General features: G+C 42.8%; 1 protein-coding gene across 5 annotated transcripts in view; it reads left to right on the forward strand.

The window, feature by feature from the left end:
• Nucleotides 1–15,052, forward strand: part of BCAT1 (branched chain amino-acid transaminase 1, cytosolic) — a 142,079-nt gene that overhangs the window by 39,100 nt on the left and 87,927 nt on the right. For 2 of the 5 annotated variants that reach the window (XM_011961445.1, XM_011961447.1), the window contains exon 2: nucleotides 8,140–8,226. The exons of 1 other annotated variant lie outside the window; for it this stretch is intronic. In XM_011961445.1, coding sequence (XP_011816835.1) covers nucleotides 8,140–8,226 — 87 coding nt within the window. Of the gene's footprint in view, nucleotides 1–6,962; nucleotides 7,086–7,630; nucleotides 8,063–8,139; nucleotides 8,227–15,052 lie in introns of those variants that run through there. 2 more of the 5 variants (XM_011961444.1, XM_011961446.1) reach the window with 2 other exon arrangements.

Below are 15,052 nucleotides of genomic sequence, written 5' to 3' on the forward strand. Positions count from 1 at the left end.
AGGATGGTCTCGATCTCCTGACCTCGTGATCCACCCGCCTCAGCCTCCCAAAGTGCTGGGATTACAGGCGTGAGCCACCGTGCCAGGCCCTCTTCTCATTTTTTTATATTTACCATGTATTTACTAGAATTGGTTTATTTTCATGGGCATATGTTGTGGATTCTACTATAAATAATGCACTTAATAATCAGTAATAAAAACTTAAATCCTTTCTGTCTTGATTGTGGCCTTTTCTTTTTGCTATTAATTTCCTCAGCATAGATTAACCTGAACTCTTAAAAGCTACTTAGGTACTAGTGTAAAACAAAATGTTCTCCAAAGCAATCCAGTATATAATATATGGATTTTAAAAAACCAGCCTCATTTAATTAGGATTAATTTCTCCTCTCAGAAGTTAAGCGATTCTGTTACTGCAAAATGCAAAATTATAAGCTTAATTGTTTTCCACACAGGAAATGAAATTCTTAATCTTTTTATCCAGAATATTCAGGTGTTTGTCTCTCTGTCCATCTGTCACTCCTTTTTAAGGGACTTGGAGATGACCTAGAGGCTTGCCACGCTTAGGATTTCCTCCCTGTGAAGAAGAAAACTGGGAAGTGCGAATGAGGACAAGGGGTGGGGAGGGAAGGGGGAGTCAAGTGATTCAGAAAGTGCAGGAGGCCACAGACTAAGCTCAGGAATTTGCACTTTGTCTGCTGGCAGAGTGGGTTTCATCGTGCTGTGTATATATTGAGATATGCAACAGACTCCACTGGAATGTCAGAAGAACTTACGTTTGTTTTTCCTCTAACATGTGGGAAAAATTAAATTGTATTTGTATTTAACTCACATAGATTGGCATGTGCTCGTTCTGCGTGTCACCCTGCCACACTGTCACAAATTTCGAGCAGGGTCCTGAGGGGAGAAGAGGGCATAGCTCCCGCTCCCACAGGGTTGCCTACGTGAATGCAGCCCTGCGCATTCCTTCTCTTCCGGAGGGTTGTGATTTGTGGCGGTTTGTGTGAGCCTAGTTAAGGAGAGTTACAGATTATGTCATCTAGTGTTAATTGATCATCGTTGCAAAAGGGACATTGGCTTTAAGAGACTTCTGCAAAAAAACCTCAAAACAAGCATAAATACAAATTTAAAGGGATAAAGCCAGAATAATGAAAATATTAGTAATGTAAAACAAGGAAATGTGTCATGTTTCATGATAACTAATATTTTTTTCGGTTTCTTTTTTTTTTTTTTAGACTGTCTCACTCTGTCGTCAGGCTGGAGTGCAGTAGTGTGATCTTGGCTCACTGCAACCTCTGCCTCCCAGGTTCACGCAATTCTCATGCCTCAGCCTCCTGAGTAGCTGGGTTTACAGGCATGTGCCACCACGCCCAGCTAATTTTTGTATTTTTAGTAAAGACAAACTTTTACCATGTTGACCAGGCTGGTCTCAAACTCCTAACCTCAGGTAATCGGCCGCCTTGGCCTCCCAAAGTGCTGGGATTGCAAGCATGTGCCACTGTGTCTGGCCCCAGTTCTTATTATAAGTTCTCCATTAACCATATCATGAGATTAAAAAAAAAACAATGGTTTCATCAGAACTGACAAACAGTGGATGACACAATTTTGATCATTAAGAAGACTTAAAAAGAAGGATTTGTATCACTGTCATTACTGATTACTAGGCCCTTGTGTATACTGAGCCTTTAGCTAGGGCTGGTACAATAAAATAACCATAGTTAGAAAGATATTTTAAAGTACTACTAATTTCATGTTTATCTCACCTTTTTATCCCTATTTTTGGCCATGATTTATTATTACTGGGTTTTTAAATAAATAATGAAATAAGCATGTTAGGTTTGCATGCTGCTTTGGTTAACATTGCTATATAACCAACCACCCCAAACTTTGTGGCCTTAAAACAATAATTAATTAATTAATTAATTTTTGAGACAGAGTCTCGCTATGTCACCCAGGCTGGAGTGCAGTGGCACGATCTCGGCTCACTGCAACCTCCGCCTCCCAGGTTCAAGTGATTCTCCTGCCTCAGCCTCCCGGAGAGCTGGGATTACAGGTGTTTTGCCACCACGCCAGCTAATTTTTGTATTTTTAGTAGACAGGGTCTTGCTCAAGCCCAGCCACAATAAAGCTTTTTAATCACCTGGGTGCAGGCGGGCTGAGTCCAAAAAGAGAGTCAGCAAAGGGTGGTGGGATTATAATTAGTTCTTACAGGTTTGGGATAGGCAGTGGAGTTAGGAGCAATTTGTTGTGGGCAAGGGGTGGATCTTACAAAGTACATTCTCAAGGCTGGGGAGAATATTACAAAGTACCTTCTTAAGGGCGGGGGAGGATATTACAAGTACCGTCTCAAGGGTGAGAAGGGTGTATCATACAAAGTACATTCACAAGGGAGGGGAATATCACAAAGTACATTATCACGAGGGCGGGGAGGGTGTATTGTCACAAAGTCAGTTGATCAGTTAGGGTGGAGCAGGAACAAATCACAATGGTGGAATGTCATCAGTTAAGGCAGGAACTGGCTATTTTCACTTCTTTTGTGGCTCTTCAGTTGCTTCAGGTCATCTGGATGTATATGTGCAGGTCACAGGGGATATGATGGCTTAGCTTGGGCTCAGAGGCCTGACAGACATGAATTTCCCATCATAAAATTAGAAGAGCATTAATCAAATGATTAGAATAAAATATTACCATTATTTTGAAATGGCAAGCATTGTATGTAAATAAACAGCAGAGGGAGGCACTGTAGCCTAGACAGGGTTCAGAGATATTCCTGCCAAGGACATGGCACAGGAACTGAGCAAGGAAGGATGACAGTGCCTTGCTCTGTCTGGGAAAGGCAGGGGAATGTTACAGGTATTTGGGTATCTATGAGAAGGCCTGATGTCCGAAAGGACTGAAACAAATTAAATGTTTGGTGGGGGAGAGAAAGAGCGTAGCAAAAGTTGAGCTGGGGAGTCAGAGGCAGAAGGCAGAATCTGGGATGGGTGGGGAGCTTGCCAATTATTTTGTCAAATGGGTGATTTTGAAGGTTTTTCGACCAAGAGGAGATGTCTTCAGATTTGCATTTTGAGACATTTTCAGGGGTTGTCATGCTAAGAATGGCTTAAAGAGAAGCAAGGCTGGAGTCAGAGGAGCCACTTGGAAGCTGTTTGGTACTAGAACGGGGATAATGTGGTTGGAGAAATGGCAACTGTCAGGGTATTTGGAGCAAGAATGGATAGACATTGGTGATCATCACTTGGATGCATTTGAGGGACAACCCCTATGCTTCTACTAGAGCAACTACACAGAGCAGGAGTAAGCAATGTACAGCCTACAGACTACATTTGCTCTGTCCCCTGTTTTTCAAATACAGTTTAATGAAAACAGAGCCATGCCCATTCTTTTACCTATCCATGGCTGACATCAGGCATGGTTCTAAGTAATATACATAGGTTTCATATATTAATGCTCATCTATCCCAGTTGACAAACATGAAGTGTTGCTATTGTTTCATTTTACAGAGGAGAAAACTGACATACAGAGATTCTCATTCGCACCCATAGCTTCAGTTACCACCTCTATGCCAATGATTCAATAATACCTCTAATCTAGACCTCTTCCCTGAGCTTCAGATGGGTGGATCTCTCATAGCCAGTCTTGGAGACACTTGAGAACTCATGGGACCCAAACCAGACTTCTCCTTATCCTCTCGAACCACATTCTCTTTCAACATTCCTTTTGTCTTAGTGAATATCACCAAACAGATGAGCAAGTCAGATCCAAGAAGGCCTCCTTAGTATTTCTGTCATCCTTGTCCCACCTTATATCATTCATTTTTCTTTTTCTTACTTTCTTTCTTTCTTTTTTTTTTTTTTTTGAGATGCGGTCTCACTGTGTCACCCAGGCGAGTGCAGTGGTGTGATCCTGGCCCACTGCAGCCTCAACCTCACCAAGTTCAGGTAATCCTCTCACCTTAATCCCATGAGTAGCTGGGACTACAGGCACACACCACCACGCCCGGCTAATTTTTGTACTTTTACCAGAGACAGGGTTGTTGCCCAGGCTGCCACCTTACCTCAATTCTTGCTGAAATCTGGCTGTTTCTCTCCACTTCTATTACCAACCATCAGCCAAGTCCAACTTACCAAAAGGATCATCTCGTATACGGATTCTGTAATAGCTTCTTCCAAATCCATTTCTTACCACCCAGACCTTCTTCCAATCTCCAAACTGCAGCCAGTACCTTCAACTCTGTCACCACTCCTGCATACTCCACCTAATCCTTAACATTTCAATGGTTTCTCTTGCCCCTAGGTTAAGCTACATTGAAAACTGCTAAAGCTACAGCTTCTTAAGGTAACTAGTAAGTACAGTGACTACTATGTCTGGTTTATTCCAGCTGTTGCTTTCTAATAGCACTTCTTGAATGAAGAAATTATATTACCCTACTGTAGGGAAAAATTTGTACTTCAGTGGAAAACTGAATTGTTTAGAGCAAACCTTTAAGGTTATCTGATTCTGATTCCATGGGCCCTTTCATTGGGTCTTACATCGTTTCATTGTTTTGAGTTATTTTACAGATAACTGATAGAAATGCAAAATAATTATTGCATGTAGCCATGCAAGTAAATTCTGAAGGTCAGGGTTCAGTTAGCTTCTCTCCCCTACTGCGGAAGAAGCCAATTTCATTTGCATATTCATTTCAGCATTTCTGACCTATAAACATGCCTGTTCTTTGAACCAGTTTTTATATCTGCCTGGTAACTTCATTAAATGATTTACATAAACTCTATAATTTAGTTTATTTTATACCTGTATGACAGTCAGGCTTCTACCTTACTTTTGCTTTTTAAAATTATTCTTTAGCCCTCCCCAAGGCACTACTTGACTGGCCCTTTGGCTACTCACTAGCCCAAGCTCTATCCTCTTCTGCCTAAGGCAGCCCCAGGCTCTCTTTTGGTCCTTTGTTCCAGCCCTCCTCGGAGAAGTTCTTTTGTCCTGGAACTCACTTTCATACCAGGTGCTCTTCATCCCTTCTTCCTTTAGTAAATTTCTTTACTCTTTCAGATTTCTGCTCAAGGATCACTTGCTGAAAGCCTTTCCAGGCCTTTCTGAGTCAGTACAATCCATTATTAGAGGCTGTTGGAGCACAGGCAGCATTTGTTATAATTTTATATCTGTCTATGGGATTCCTTAGCGCTTTCTAACACAATTAACACTTTTCTCTCTGGCTGGGGGCAATGCATGATAACAGGATGATGGTATGCTCTCAATTCTCCCTCAGCAACTAGCCCAGTGCTTCCAACATGGTGGAGAGATACACCGTTTATACTTTAGACAGATTTTTGAGTAGCAAGTACCTACTGCTCAGGAGACAGTTGGACTGAAAAAATATATTTGGGAGTCATCAGCACATAGGTGCAGCCATGAAAATGCACAAGAAGCAAAACCATTGGCAGAAACAAAATGAAGGCTATTAGAGACCTTATTTAGGTGGAATAATTGGACAGAAGCCCTTCATAGGAAGGAAATAGAAGCAGGTATTACAGATGGAGGCTGGGCGCAGTGGCTTACGCCTGTAATCCTGGCACTTTGGGAGGCTGAGATGGGTGGGTGGCTTGAGTCCAGGAGCTCGAGACCAGCCCGGGCAACATAGCAAAACCCTGTCTCTACAAAAAATACAAAAATTAGCCCGGCGTGGTGACGCGTGCCGGTAGTCCCAGCTACTGGGGAGGCTTAGGTGGGAGAATTGCTTGAAGCAGGGAGGCAGACAGTTGCAGTAAGCTGAGATCGGGCCACTGCACTCCAGCCTGGGCAACAAAGTGAGACTCAGTCTCAAAACAACAACAACAAAACGTATTTTATAAGCGACCCTGGACTTCCAGGGACACTCACCGCTCTCTGGTGGCAAGTGACCTGCCTGGACTCTGTGGTCTTTGGAGCTTGGGACCCCACCCCAGCGTAAGAGGCCTTTTTGTGCCTTGTATAAAGGAGAGGAAAAGTGTAGGTTTTCTGAGTTGATAAGATTAGAGTTACAGTATATTATCAGTAGTGCTGTATGAAACCATTTCAAAAACCAGACCGGATTTAACCGCTCTCACCCAGAATAAACTGCCCTCCCCCTCTTTCCAAGATCAAGTCAGCCCTGGTTACCACTTCCTATTAATTTAAAAACCAGGAAGGCTCATAATTCAGGCTGACGTTGCCCCAGGAGAACACTGCATATAAGACAACAGCTATTCCAATCCTCCTTTCCCTTTCTAAACCGAGTAGTATTTCTAACATCACTTTTCCAGTCCTCTTTATATTGAGATCACGAGTCTACGTCGGAAAACTGTGAAAACAGTATGATTGGAGCTCTTGATGGTCTGCTTTGCCTGAAAACGATGAAAGGCATTGAGATCTTTGGGCAGAAACGGCGCTTAGAGAATGCGAGCCTGGTAGCCCCGTGACACCCCGAATTACAAACTCGGTTTGGGTAGGTGGCGCAGGGAAATCTAAAAACTGGATTCACGTTCTCCCCCTTCAGTTTGCACATAGGGGTCGGTGGCAGACATGAGCAGACGCACAGATGTCAATCCCCGCCCGCAAACTCTCGAGGGCAGAAACTGCTTTTTGTCAGTTGGATTTGGAGTCGATGGAAAAGCTGCCCTAATGTAGTTTCTCCGAGGTTTCCTTAACCTTGACCGAGGGGCACTTCCCGGCCATTCACCTAGAGGTTGTTTAATAAACAAGGATGCCCGCGAAGTACCTGCGCTTGGAAAGGCGCTCGTTCGCGGCGCGCAGTCTTGGGCCACCTAAAGCGACCCGGGTGACAGGGACACCGCTTCGGTTTTCGCGACTGCAGACAGACTGGGACCAGACGGTTGGAGGCTCCTCCCTAAGGGATGCTGGAGGGGTTGCGTCGTACCCTGCGCCTGGCCCTGGCGCACGGCCCCGGGTCGTGGTACCCAGCGCCCTACGGGCCGTGCGCCGGGGCTTGGCCACACCACCCGCTTTCGCGTCCAGCCGCGCGCTCCGTGCCACCGCCGCTCTCTGCAGCCCCGCGTCCCCGCAGCCTCCCCATGGCCAGCCCGCTTCGCTCTGCTGCGGCCCTTGCCCGCCAGGTACCTGGAACCCGGGCGTTTGAGGAAGGGGGAGGATTGGAACCTGAGTCTCGGTAGCTCGCGGGCCTGGCCGGGCGCCTTGTCGCCGTTTCCTGCACCATCCTCGTTCGCCTCGCCCTCCATTCCGCCTGCAGCGAGGCGTCTCCTCTTCCCCCCATCCCTTCCCGAAATCTGGAGTCCCAGCCTGCAATCTCCGCCTCGGCGAGTTTCCCGCTGTCCAGGTCTAACACCCTCATGGGTGACCCCCTCCGGAGTGCGGCGAGGACCGCCACGGGAGACGTGAGGGTAGCCATGGACTCGCTCTGAGGGAGGAGGCGGGAGCTGAATCTCTGGGCTGCCACACAGCCACATCCTACGTGCCTTTGCCACCCCAAAATATTTTGACCGCAGCCTTCTGCCTCGTTGGATCTCTTTCTTCCCCACCCCCACCCCCGTAGTTATTTAGCAGATTGGGCATTAAAACAAATGTTTGCAGGTTTTCCCAATTAGTCTCGCTTCCCTGTGTCATCATCTTTTAAATTGCCCCCTAATACCATGAGGTTTGAGGTATGGGGTGGGTGCTGCAGCATCGGAGGACCCTGCTGGTGGAGAAAATGGTTCACGCCAGTCCCCTTCCCCTTTGCCGGCTTGCTATTGTGCGTCTGTGATTGACAAGACCACGAGGCTGAGCGCGCCCTGGAGATTTTTCTATAAATGGCTTAACACCCCAGTCTAGACTATTTGCTCGGATATAAGGGAGACAATTGTTTTTTTGTTCTTTGCCGGCGAACCCTGGCTCTGTAGGGCTGACCTGGAATGTAACCAGTCTTCCCTGAGCCGGCGGAGGAGGACAAAAAGCGCCGCGACCCCGGCAGGGTGGGAAGTGCAGGGCAGCACTCCCAAGACGCGCTTGTTGGAGGTTCGGGCCTGGGTGCTTGGTTGTTTGAGCCTCCTTTTTGTGTTTGCCTGGGTCCTGGAGAGAAGCGCACGGTATCATGGTGAGTGTCATGTAGGTTACCCCGGGCCCCGCTCACCGACCTGCATTTACTTAATGGTGGTTTAATTCTTCTTTCAGGATTGCAGTAACGGATGCTCCGCAGAAGCAAGCATCAGAGAAGGTACTGGAGAAGGAGGATCAAAAGAGGTGGTGGGGACTTTTAAGGTAAGTTGCTTGCTAGGGGCTAAGTGTCTAAAGCAACATTCAACTGAATAAATCCATTTCTTGTTGAGATTTGGGGAAATTTTCACTGTGTGGGTTACCCAGTTCCTAGGTTGTGTTGCCAGACATTTAAAATTCTTCTCTTAGAGGAAGAAAAGCCATTTAGAGAGTGACAGTACAAAAATTATCTAACAGCTGATTGCTGATTTTAAGTCATACATTTTTCTTGAAAAATAGTCAATTCGTAAATATTAACCTAGATGTTTATCTGATTCCATACCAAGTACAACCCTTCACTCTACTGGTAGAAAAAGTTAAACTGTGATTTTTCTCTTTCAGCAGCACATAACACTCTACAGTGAAAGTGTTGCATTTTCTTCTTTTCTATCTGAATTGTGGGGTTTATATAGTAAATAGCTCATACTTCAAATAGTGAGAAACAAATAAAGCACATTGAAAATTGTACAAAACCAAATGTAAGATATAATATTATTTTTTCTATGAGTCATTATCTCCTATCCTCCCTCCTCGTAGAGGTTTTAACTTCTTTTTATGCCTAGTGCTGCTCTTCTGCCTGTTTGAGTCACTGTCAATTGTCATCCATAGCACAGAGTGTCCTAATGATCTCACATCCTGGCGGTTCAGAGAGGGAAGGAAACTTGACTCATCAATTTCTCACACATTCAGCTCTCTCACAGTGTGCTAGAGACTGTGCCATGCATTGGACATCCAAAAGTGAATTCAAGATTAGGTCTCTACTTGCAAGGAATTTTTATTTTATTTTTCTTTTTTTCTTCTCTTGCTGTCATCTTAGCAAGGATATTTTAAAAAGCAAAATTAGAATATTGCAATTTCTTTTCTGTTTTTTTGAGACAAGGTCTCACTCTGTCACCCAGGCTGGAGTGCAGTGGCGCGATCTCGGCTCACTGCAATCTCTGCCTCCCAGATTCAAGTGATTCTCCTGCCTCAGCCTCCTGAGTAGCTGAGATTACAGGCATGTGCCATCACACCTGGCTAATTTTGTATTTTTAGTAGAGATGGGGTTTTACCATGTTAGCCAGGCTGGTCTCGAACTCCTGGCCTCATGCAATCCATCTGCCTCAACCTCCCAAAGTGCTGGGATTACAGGCACGAGCCACCAAGCCCCGCCTGAAGAATTCTTTGCAAAGAAAAATATCAACTCAAATGTAAATAATCATTTTCTTTCTTTTTGTTTTTTGGTTTTTTTTGAGACAGAGTCTTGTTCTGTTGCCCAGACTGGAGTGCAGTGGCACCATCAATTAGGGATCACTTTTGGCCTTGATCCCTCAGACTCAAGTGATCCTCCTAGCCTCTCAGGTACCTGAGACTATAGGCTTGCATGCCAGCAGGCCCAGCTAATGTTGTCATTTTCTGTAGAGATGAGATCTCCCTGTGTTGCCCAGACTGGTCTCCAACTCCTGGGCTTATGCAGTCTTTCCACCTCAGCCTCCCAAAATGCTGGGTTACAGGCATAAGCCACCAGGTGCCTGGCCATAAATAATGTTTTTATTTGTTAATTTAGATTTCTGTATATTAGGTTTTAGTTAGGGGAATTGCCTGTTGACACTCATGTATTTACACATCAAAACATGAGTTATGGTGGATGTATTCACAGCACATATGTAATAAGGCATGTGTAAAAATGATAGTGATAATTTAGGGAAGAAAAATGGTAGATTTTATAGACCATCTTGGTTTTTGATATACTTTTCTCTTTTTTTGGATTGATACATAATATGTGTACATATTTATGGGCTGCCTGTGATATTTTGTTATATGCATACACCGTGTAATGATCAAGTCAGGGTCTTTGTGGTGTCCATCACCTTGAGTATTTAGCACTCCTATGTGTTGGGAACATTTCAAGTTCTCTCTTCCAGCTATTTAAAAATACGTAAAGCCAGGCGCTGTGGCACACCCCTGTAATACCAGCACTTTGGGAGGCCAAGGCCGGTGGATCACTTGATGTCAGGAGTTTGAGACCAGCCTGACTAACATGGCAAAACCCCGTCTCTACTAAAAATAAAAAAAATTGCCGGGTGTGGTGGTGCGCATCTGTCATCCCAGCTACTCAGGAGGCTGAGGCAGGAGAATCGCTTGAGTCTGGGAGGCAGAGGTTGCAGTGAACCAAGATCACGCCACTGCACTCCAACCTGGGTGACAGAACAAGACTCTGTCTCAAAAAAAAAAAAAATATATATATATATATACACACACACACACACACACACACACACATATATATACATATATAGAGAGAGCCTACATTGTCGTTGACTGTAATCACCCTACTCTGCTGTGAACAGTAGAATTTATTGCTTGTGTCTGCATGTTTGTACTCACTGACCAACCTCTCTCCCTCCACCTACACCTTCCCCACCCCTGCCATCTTCTGATATCTATTATTCTATTAATACTCTCTACCTCCATGAGATCAACTTTTTTTTACTTCTCACATATGAGTGAGAACACGCAATATTTGTTTTTCTGTTTTTTTTTTTTTTTCCGTGTTTGGCTTATTTTACTTACCATAATGACTTCCAGTTCCATCCACATTGCTACAAATGACACAATTTTACTTTTTTTTAAATGGCTGAATAGTATTCCATTGTGTATATGCACCACATTTTATTTGTTGGTTGACAGACACTTAAGTTGATTCCACATCTTGACTATTGTGAATAGTGCTGTAATAAACATGGGAATGCAGATATCCCTTTGGTATACTGATTTCCTTTCCTTTGGAAAATGTCCAGTAGTAGGATTGTTGGTTCATATGGTCATTCTACTTTTATTTATTTAATTTTTTTGAAAACTTCATACCGTTTTCCATAGTAGATATACTGATTTACATTCTTACCAACAGTGTATAAGAGTTCTCTTTTCTCTGCGTCCTCATCAGCATCTGCTATTTTTTGTCTTTCTAATAATAGCCATTCTAACTGTGGTTGCTTTTGACAGATTTTTCTACCTTTCTACATCATTTATAACATTTCATATTGCCTTTTAGTTCTCTCTTGGGTAGTTTTCATATTGCTTCTCCCCTCCCCAATTATGATGCAGTTCTATTACAACGAGGATGCAGGTTTGCAGCAGGGCCTAGCAATGAGATACGTTGTTACACATCCTGGCAAATCTTTCTGTGGACTCTAGGATCCTCCTCCTTTGAAAGAGGTCAGCCATCTATTTCTTCCAGTTCCTTCAGCTTCACATATCTCCACAGAATGCAACACTGCAAATCTGTAGTTCTCTTCATGATCATCTTTATTCGATTTTAAAAGAATATCTCTAAAAGATGAGCATGGTGCCTAAGGCTTTCCAAATGGAGTAAGAATAATGCATAGGAACCTAGAATAAAGTTATTAAATGTCCAATACAGTTGTAATGCAGACTTGATTTTTGAAAAGTGTGGCCAATGAAGAGAAGAACAAATGTGCTATATGATGGTGAGCAAAAGGTGTTGACAGGCCGGCCGTGGTGACTCACCTCTGTAATCCCAGCACTTTGGGAGGCTGAGGAGGGTGGATCATTTGAGGTCAGGAGTTTGAGACCAGCCTGGCCAACATGGTGAAACCCCATCTCTACTCAAACTACAAAAATTAGCCAGGTGTGCTGACACATGTCTGTAATTCCAGCTACTTGGGAGGCAGAGGCATGAGAATTGCTTGAACCAGGGAGGCAGAGGTTGCAGTGAGCTGAGATTGTACCACTGTACTCCAGCCTGGGCAACAGAGCAAAAAAAAAAAGTGTTGACTGAACCCTGGCTGAAACAGTTCTCAGGTGCTTTCAACAAATTTACACTTCCCTGTCCTGAGCCTCCCTATTTCAGAACAAATGATTACCCAACTGCAAACTTTGAATTAGGAAGTTGTTTTTTATATGCCCTGGTTTTGTCCTTATTTCTTGCCATTTCACAATCAGTTATTGTGGCATTCCAGATTCTTCCACAAACATATGATGTGAAACATCCTGACTTCGATGTCATCAGGGAATGTAGAGCATGGGAAAGAGATAGATTAATTATGCAGAAGAAAGTATCATTTGACAAAATATTTTTATTTATCTTTGGAAAGGAAATCTAGAAAAAGAAAATAGTTTTTAAAGAACACGGATAAAAATTGTTTATAAAATTTGTTTCCTTTAGGAAAGGAATCATTCCCTTAAAACTACATTTCATATCTGCCCCAAATGAGTCACACATCTTCAGCTAATATTGCTTGTTTATGTTTGAACTTTATTCAACTCTATCACCTAGTAATTTAGTATTCCTAGGTAATTTCTCTTTGAGCTCGGGTTAAAATTTGTTATTTTTAGTTTCCAGAGTTGCAGAAATTTTTTTTCAAATAGAGGGAAGTTCATGATGAGATTTTGAAACCACCTAATCGTATATTACTTTGAAAAACTGGATATAGGCTGGGCGCGGTAGCTCACACCTGTAATCCCAGCACTTTTGGAAGCCAAGATGGGTGGATCACCTGAGGTCAGGAGTTTGAGACCAGCCTGGCCAACATGGTGAAACCCCGTCTCTACCCAAAATACAAAAATTAGCGGAGTGTGGTGGTATATGCCTGTAGTCCCAGCTACTTGGGAGGCTGAAGCAGGACAATCACCTGAACCTGGGAGGCGGAGGTTGCCGTGAGTCCCGATCACATCACTGCCCTCCAGCCTGGGTGACAGAGTGAGACTCCGTCTAAAAGAAAAAAAACAAAACAAAACTGGACATAGGGCCGTGCTTAGGTACAAATCAGAAAGTTAGAGGTTGCTATTCATATCATTAAGAAGTAATGTGTCTTATGAAAGAATGTAGCAGTTCACTGAAATAGAGCTCATACCTAGTAATGTAATAAGTTATCCTTAATTGTCAGAAATTTAACTGATATTATGAAGTTCTAATTATAAGAACACTTATTTGAGGTTAAAATCGATCTTATTCTATCACTGCTTTGCCAGTAATTTGATCTCTCTGGAATAGTGGATTATTGTCGGTCCTGTGGGTATTTTAAGGAGAGGTCTCAGAAAACTGAAAATTATGTATGCTGGACCATAATCGTTCTTGTCACCCACTCTCATCTTTCTGTTTTTGTTTTGTGTTTTACTACCCCTCCCCTTTTACTAAGTAGTCTTAGTAGAAGAAAATTTGCATTAAGTTTGTCTTACTGTATTGATATGGCTCCAAATGTTTCTTAGCCCAGGGTCCTCCCCATTCACTGATGAAAGCTAACTAAGGCAAATCAGGTGTTTATTGCCCAAGAATACTGTGAAACTATTCATGTAATAAAAAATTTGTGTTAGAATTTCACTCTCTTTAAATCTTGGACATCTTCTGTGAGTGTATCTGAAAGCAGGCAGACATCTTCAGTATTTAAGAAACCCTTTGCTATTCTGTATGGTAGGCACTGTGTTAGCTTTGGAATTCAACTGTGAATACTCGAGCCAGACTTCTTGTCTGAATAGTTCAGAATCGGGGTCGCTAAACTTTCTTTCTTTTCTTTTTTTTGTGAGATGGAGTTTCACTCTTATTGCCCAGACTGGAGTGCATTGGCGTGTCTCTGCTGACTGCAACCTCTGCCTGCCAGGTTCAAGCAATTCTCCTGCCTCAGCCTCCCAAGTAGCTGGGATTACAAGCGCCCACCACACACCCAGCTAATTTTTGTATGTTTAGTAGAGACAGGGTTTCACTGTGTTTGCCAGGCTAATCTTGAACTCCTGACCTTTGGTGATCCACCCGCCTCGACCTCCCAAAGTGTTGGATTTACAGGGTGAGCCACTGCGCCTGGCCTGCTAAACTTTCTTAAATGGCTAGATGATAAATATTTTAGGCTTGAGGGCCATCAGGTTTCTGTTACAACTAGTTGGCTGTGCCGCCATTGAAGATACAAGAATGGTGTGACTATGTTCTAATAACATTTTAATTCCCAAACAGGCCAGCTGGTTGCATTTGATCTGCAAGTAAAGTCTGCCTGACCCCCTACCTAGTCCAGAGGATAACGGGAGAGAAAAGGGATTCAAAGATAAAAATAATTTAGCTGGAATATATTTCTTTAAGTAAACTTATTGTACTCAGTGAAGAGTCTTAACATTTTTACTTGAATTAAATAGTGGTAAAACAGGCTGGGCACAGTGGCTCACGCCTGTAATCTTAACACTTTGGGAGTTCAAGGCAGGCGGATTGCTTGAGCGCAGGAATTCAAGACCAGCATGGGCAACATAGTGAGTCCCTGTCTCTAAAAAAAATTCAAAATGGTAATAATAATGGTAGAACAAAGTCAATTTTTTATTGAAACTTTTTTTGAAAAGTTTTTATTGAAACTATTGAAAATTTTATTGGCATATTACAAAGTAACATTAGTAGACTAGCTTGAACAGTACAGTAATATTCTGTCCTTAATGCCTTTTGCGTCATTGTAATACGAGCTTTCTGGTTGTTTTAGAATATGTTTTCAGCCTGAATCCTATTCTAAAAATATAATTTACTATCATTCATAATATATCAAATGACTCAGGTAGCTGCAAGGCAGTGAATTAAACAGAATTAGATCATTTTTAAAATAATGATAAGAGCTGATGATGTAAAGTGAAGGTCTGTATTTAATTTGGGAGGGAAATGACTGTTTTTGTATATTCAAAGAGATGGAGTTTGACATCCCATCACAACTTGTTGCAGGTTGAACTTGCCCCTGTTTTTTTTTTTAACTGATCAAAAAGTTCCTTCCCTTGTGTTTCTTTTTTTTCTTTTTTCTTTTCTTTTCTTTCTTTCTTTTTTTTTTTTTTTTAGAATGGAGTCTCGCTCTGTTGCCCAGGCTGGAGT

Source organism: Colobus angolensis, unplaced genomic scaffold, assembly GCF_000951035.1.
Source record: "Colobus angolensis palliatus isolate OR3802 unplaced genomic scaffold, Cang.pa_1.0 Scaffold550, whole genome shotgun sequence".
Taxonomy (NCBI): Eukaryota; Metazoa; Chordata; class Mammalia; order Primates; family Cercopithecidae; genus Colobus; species Colobus angolensis.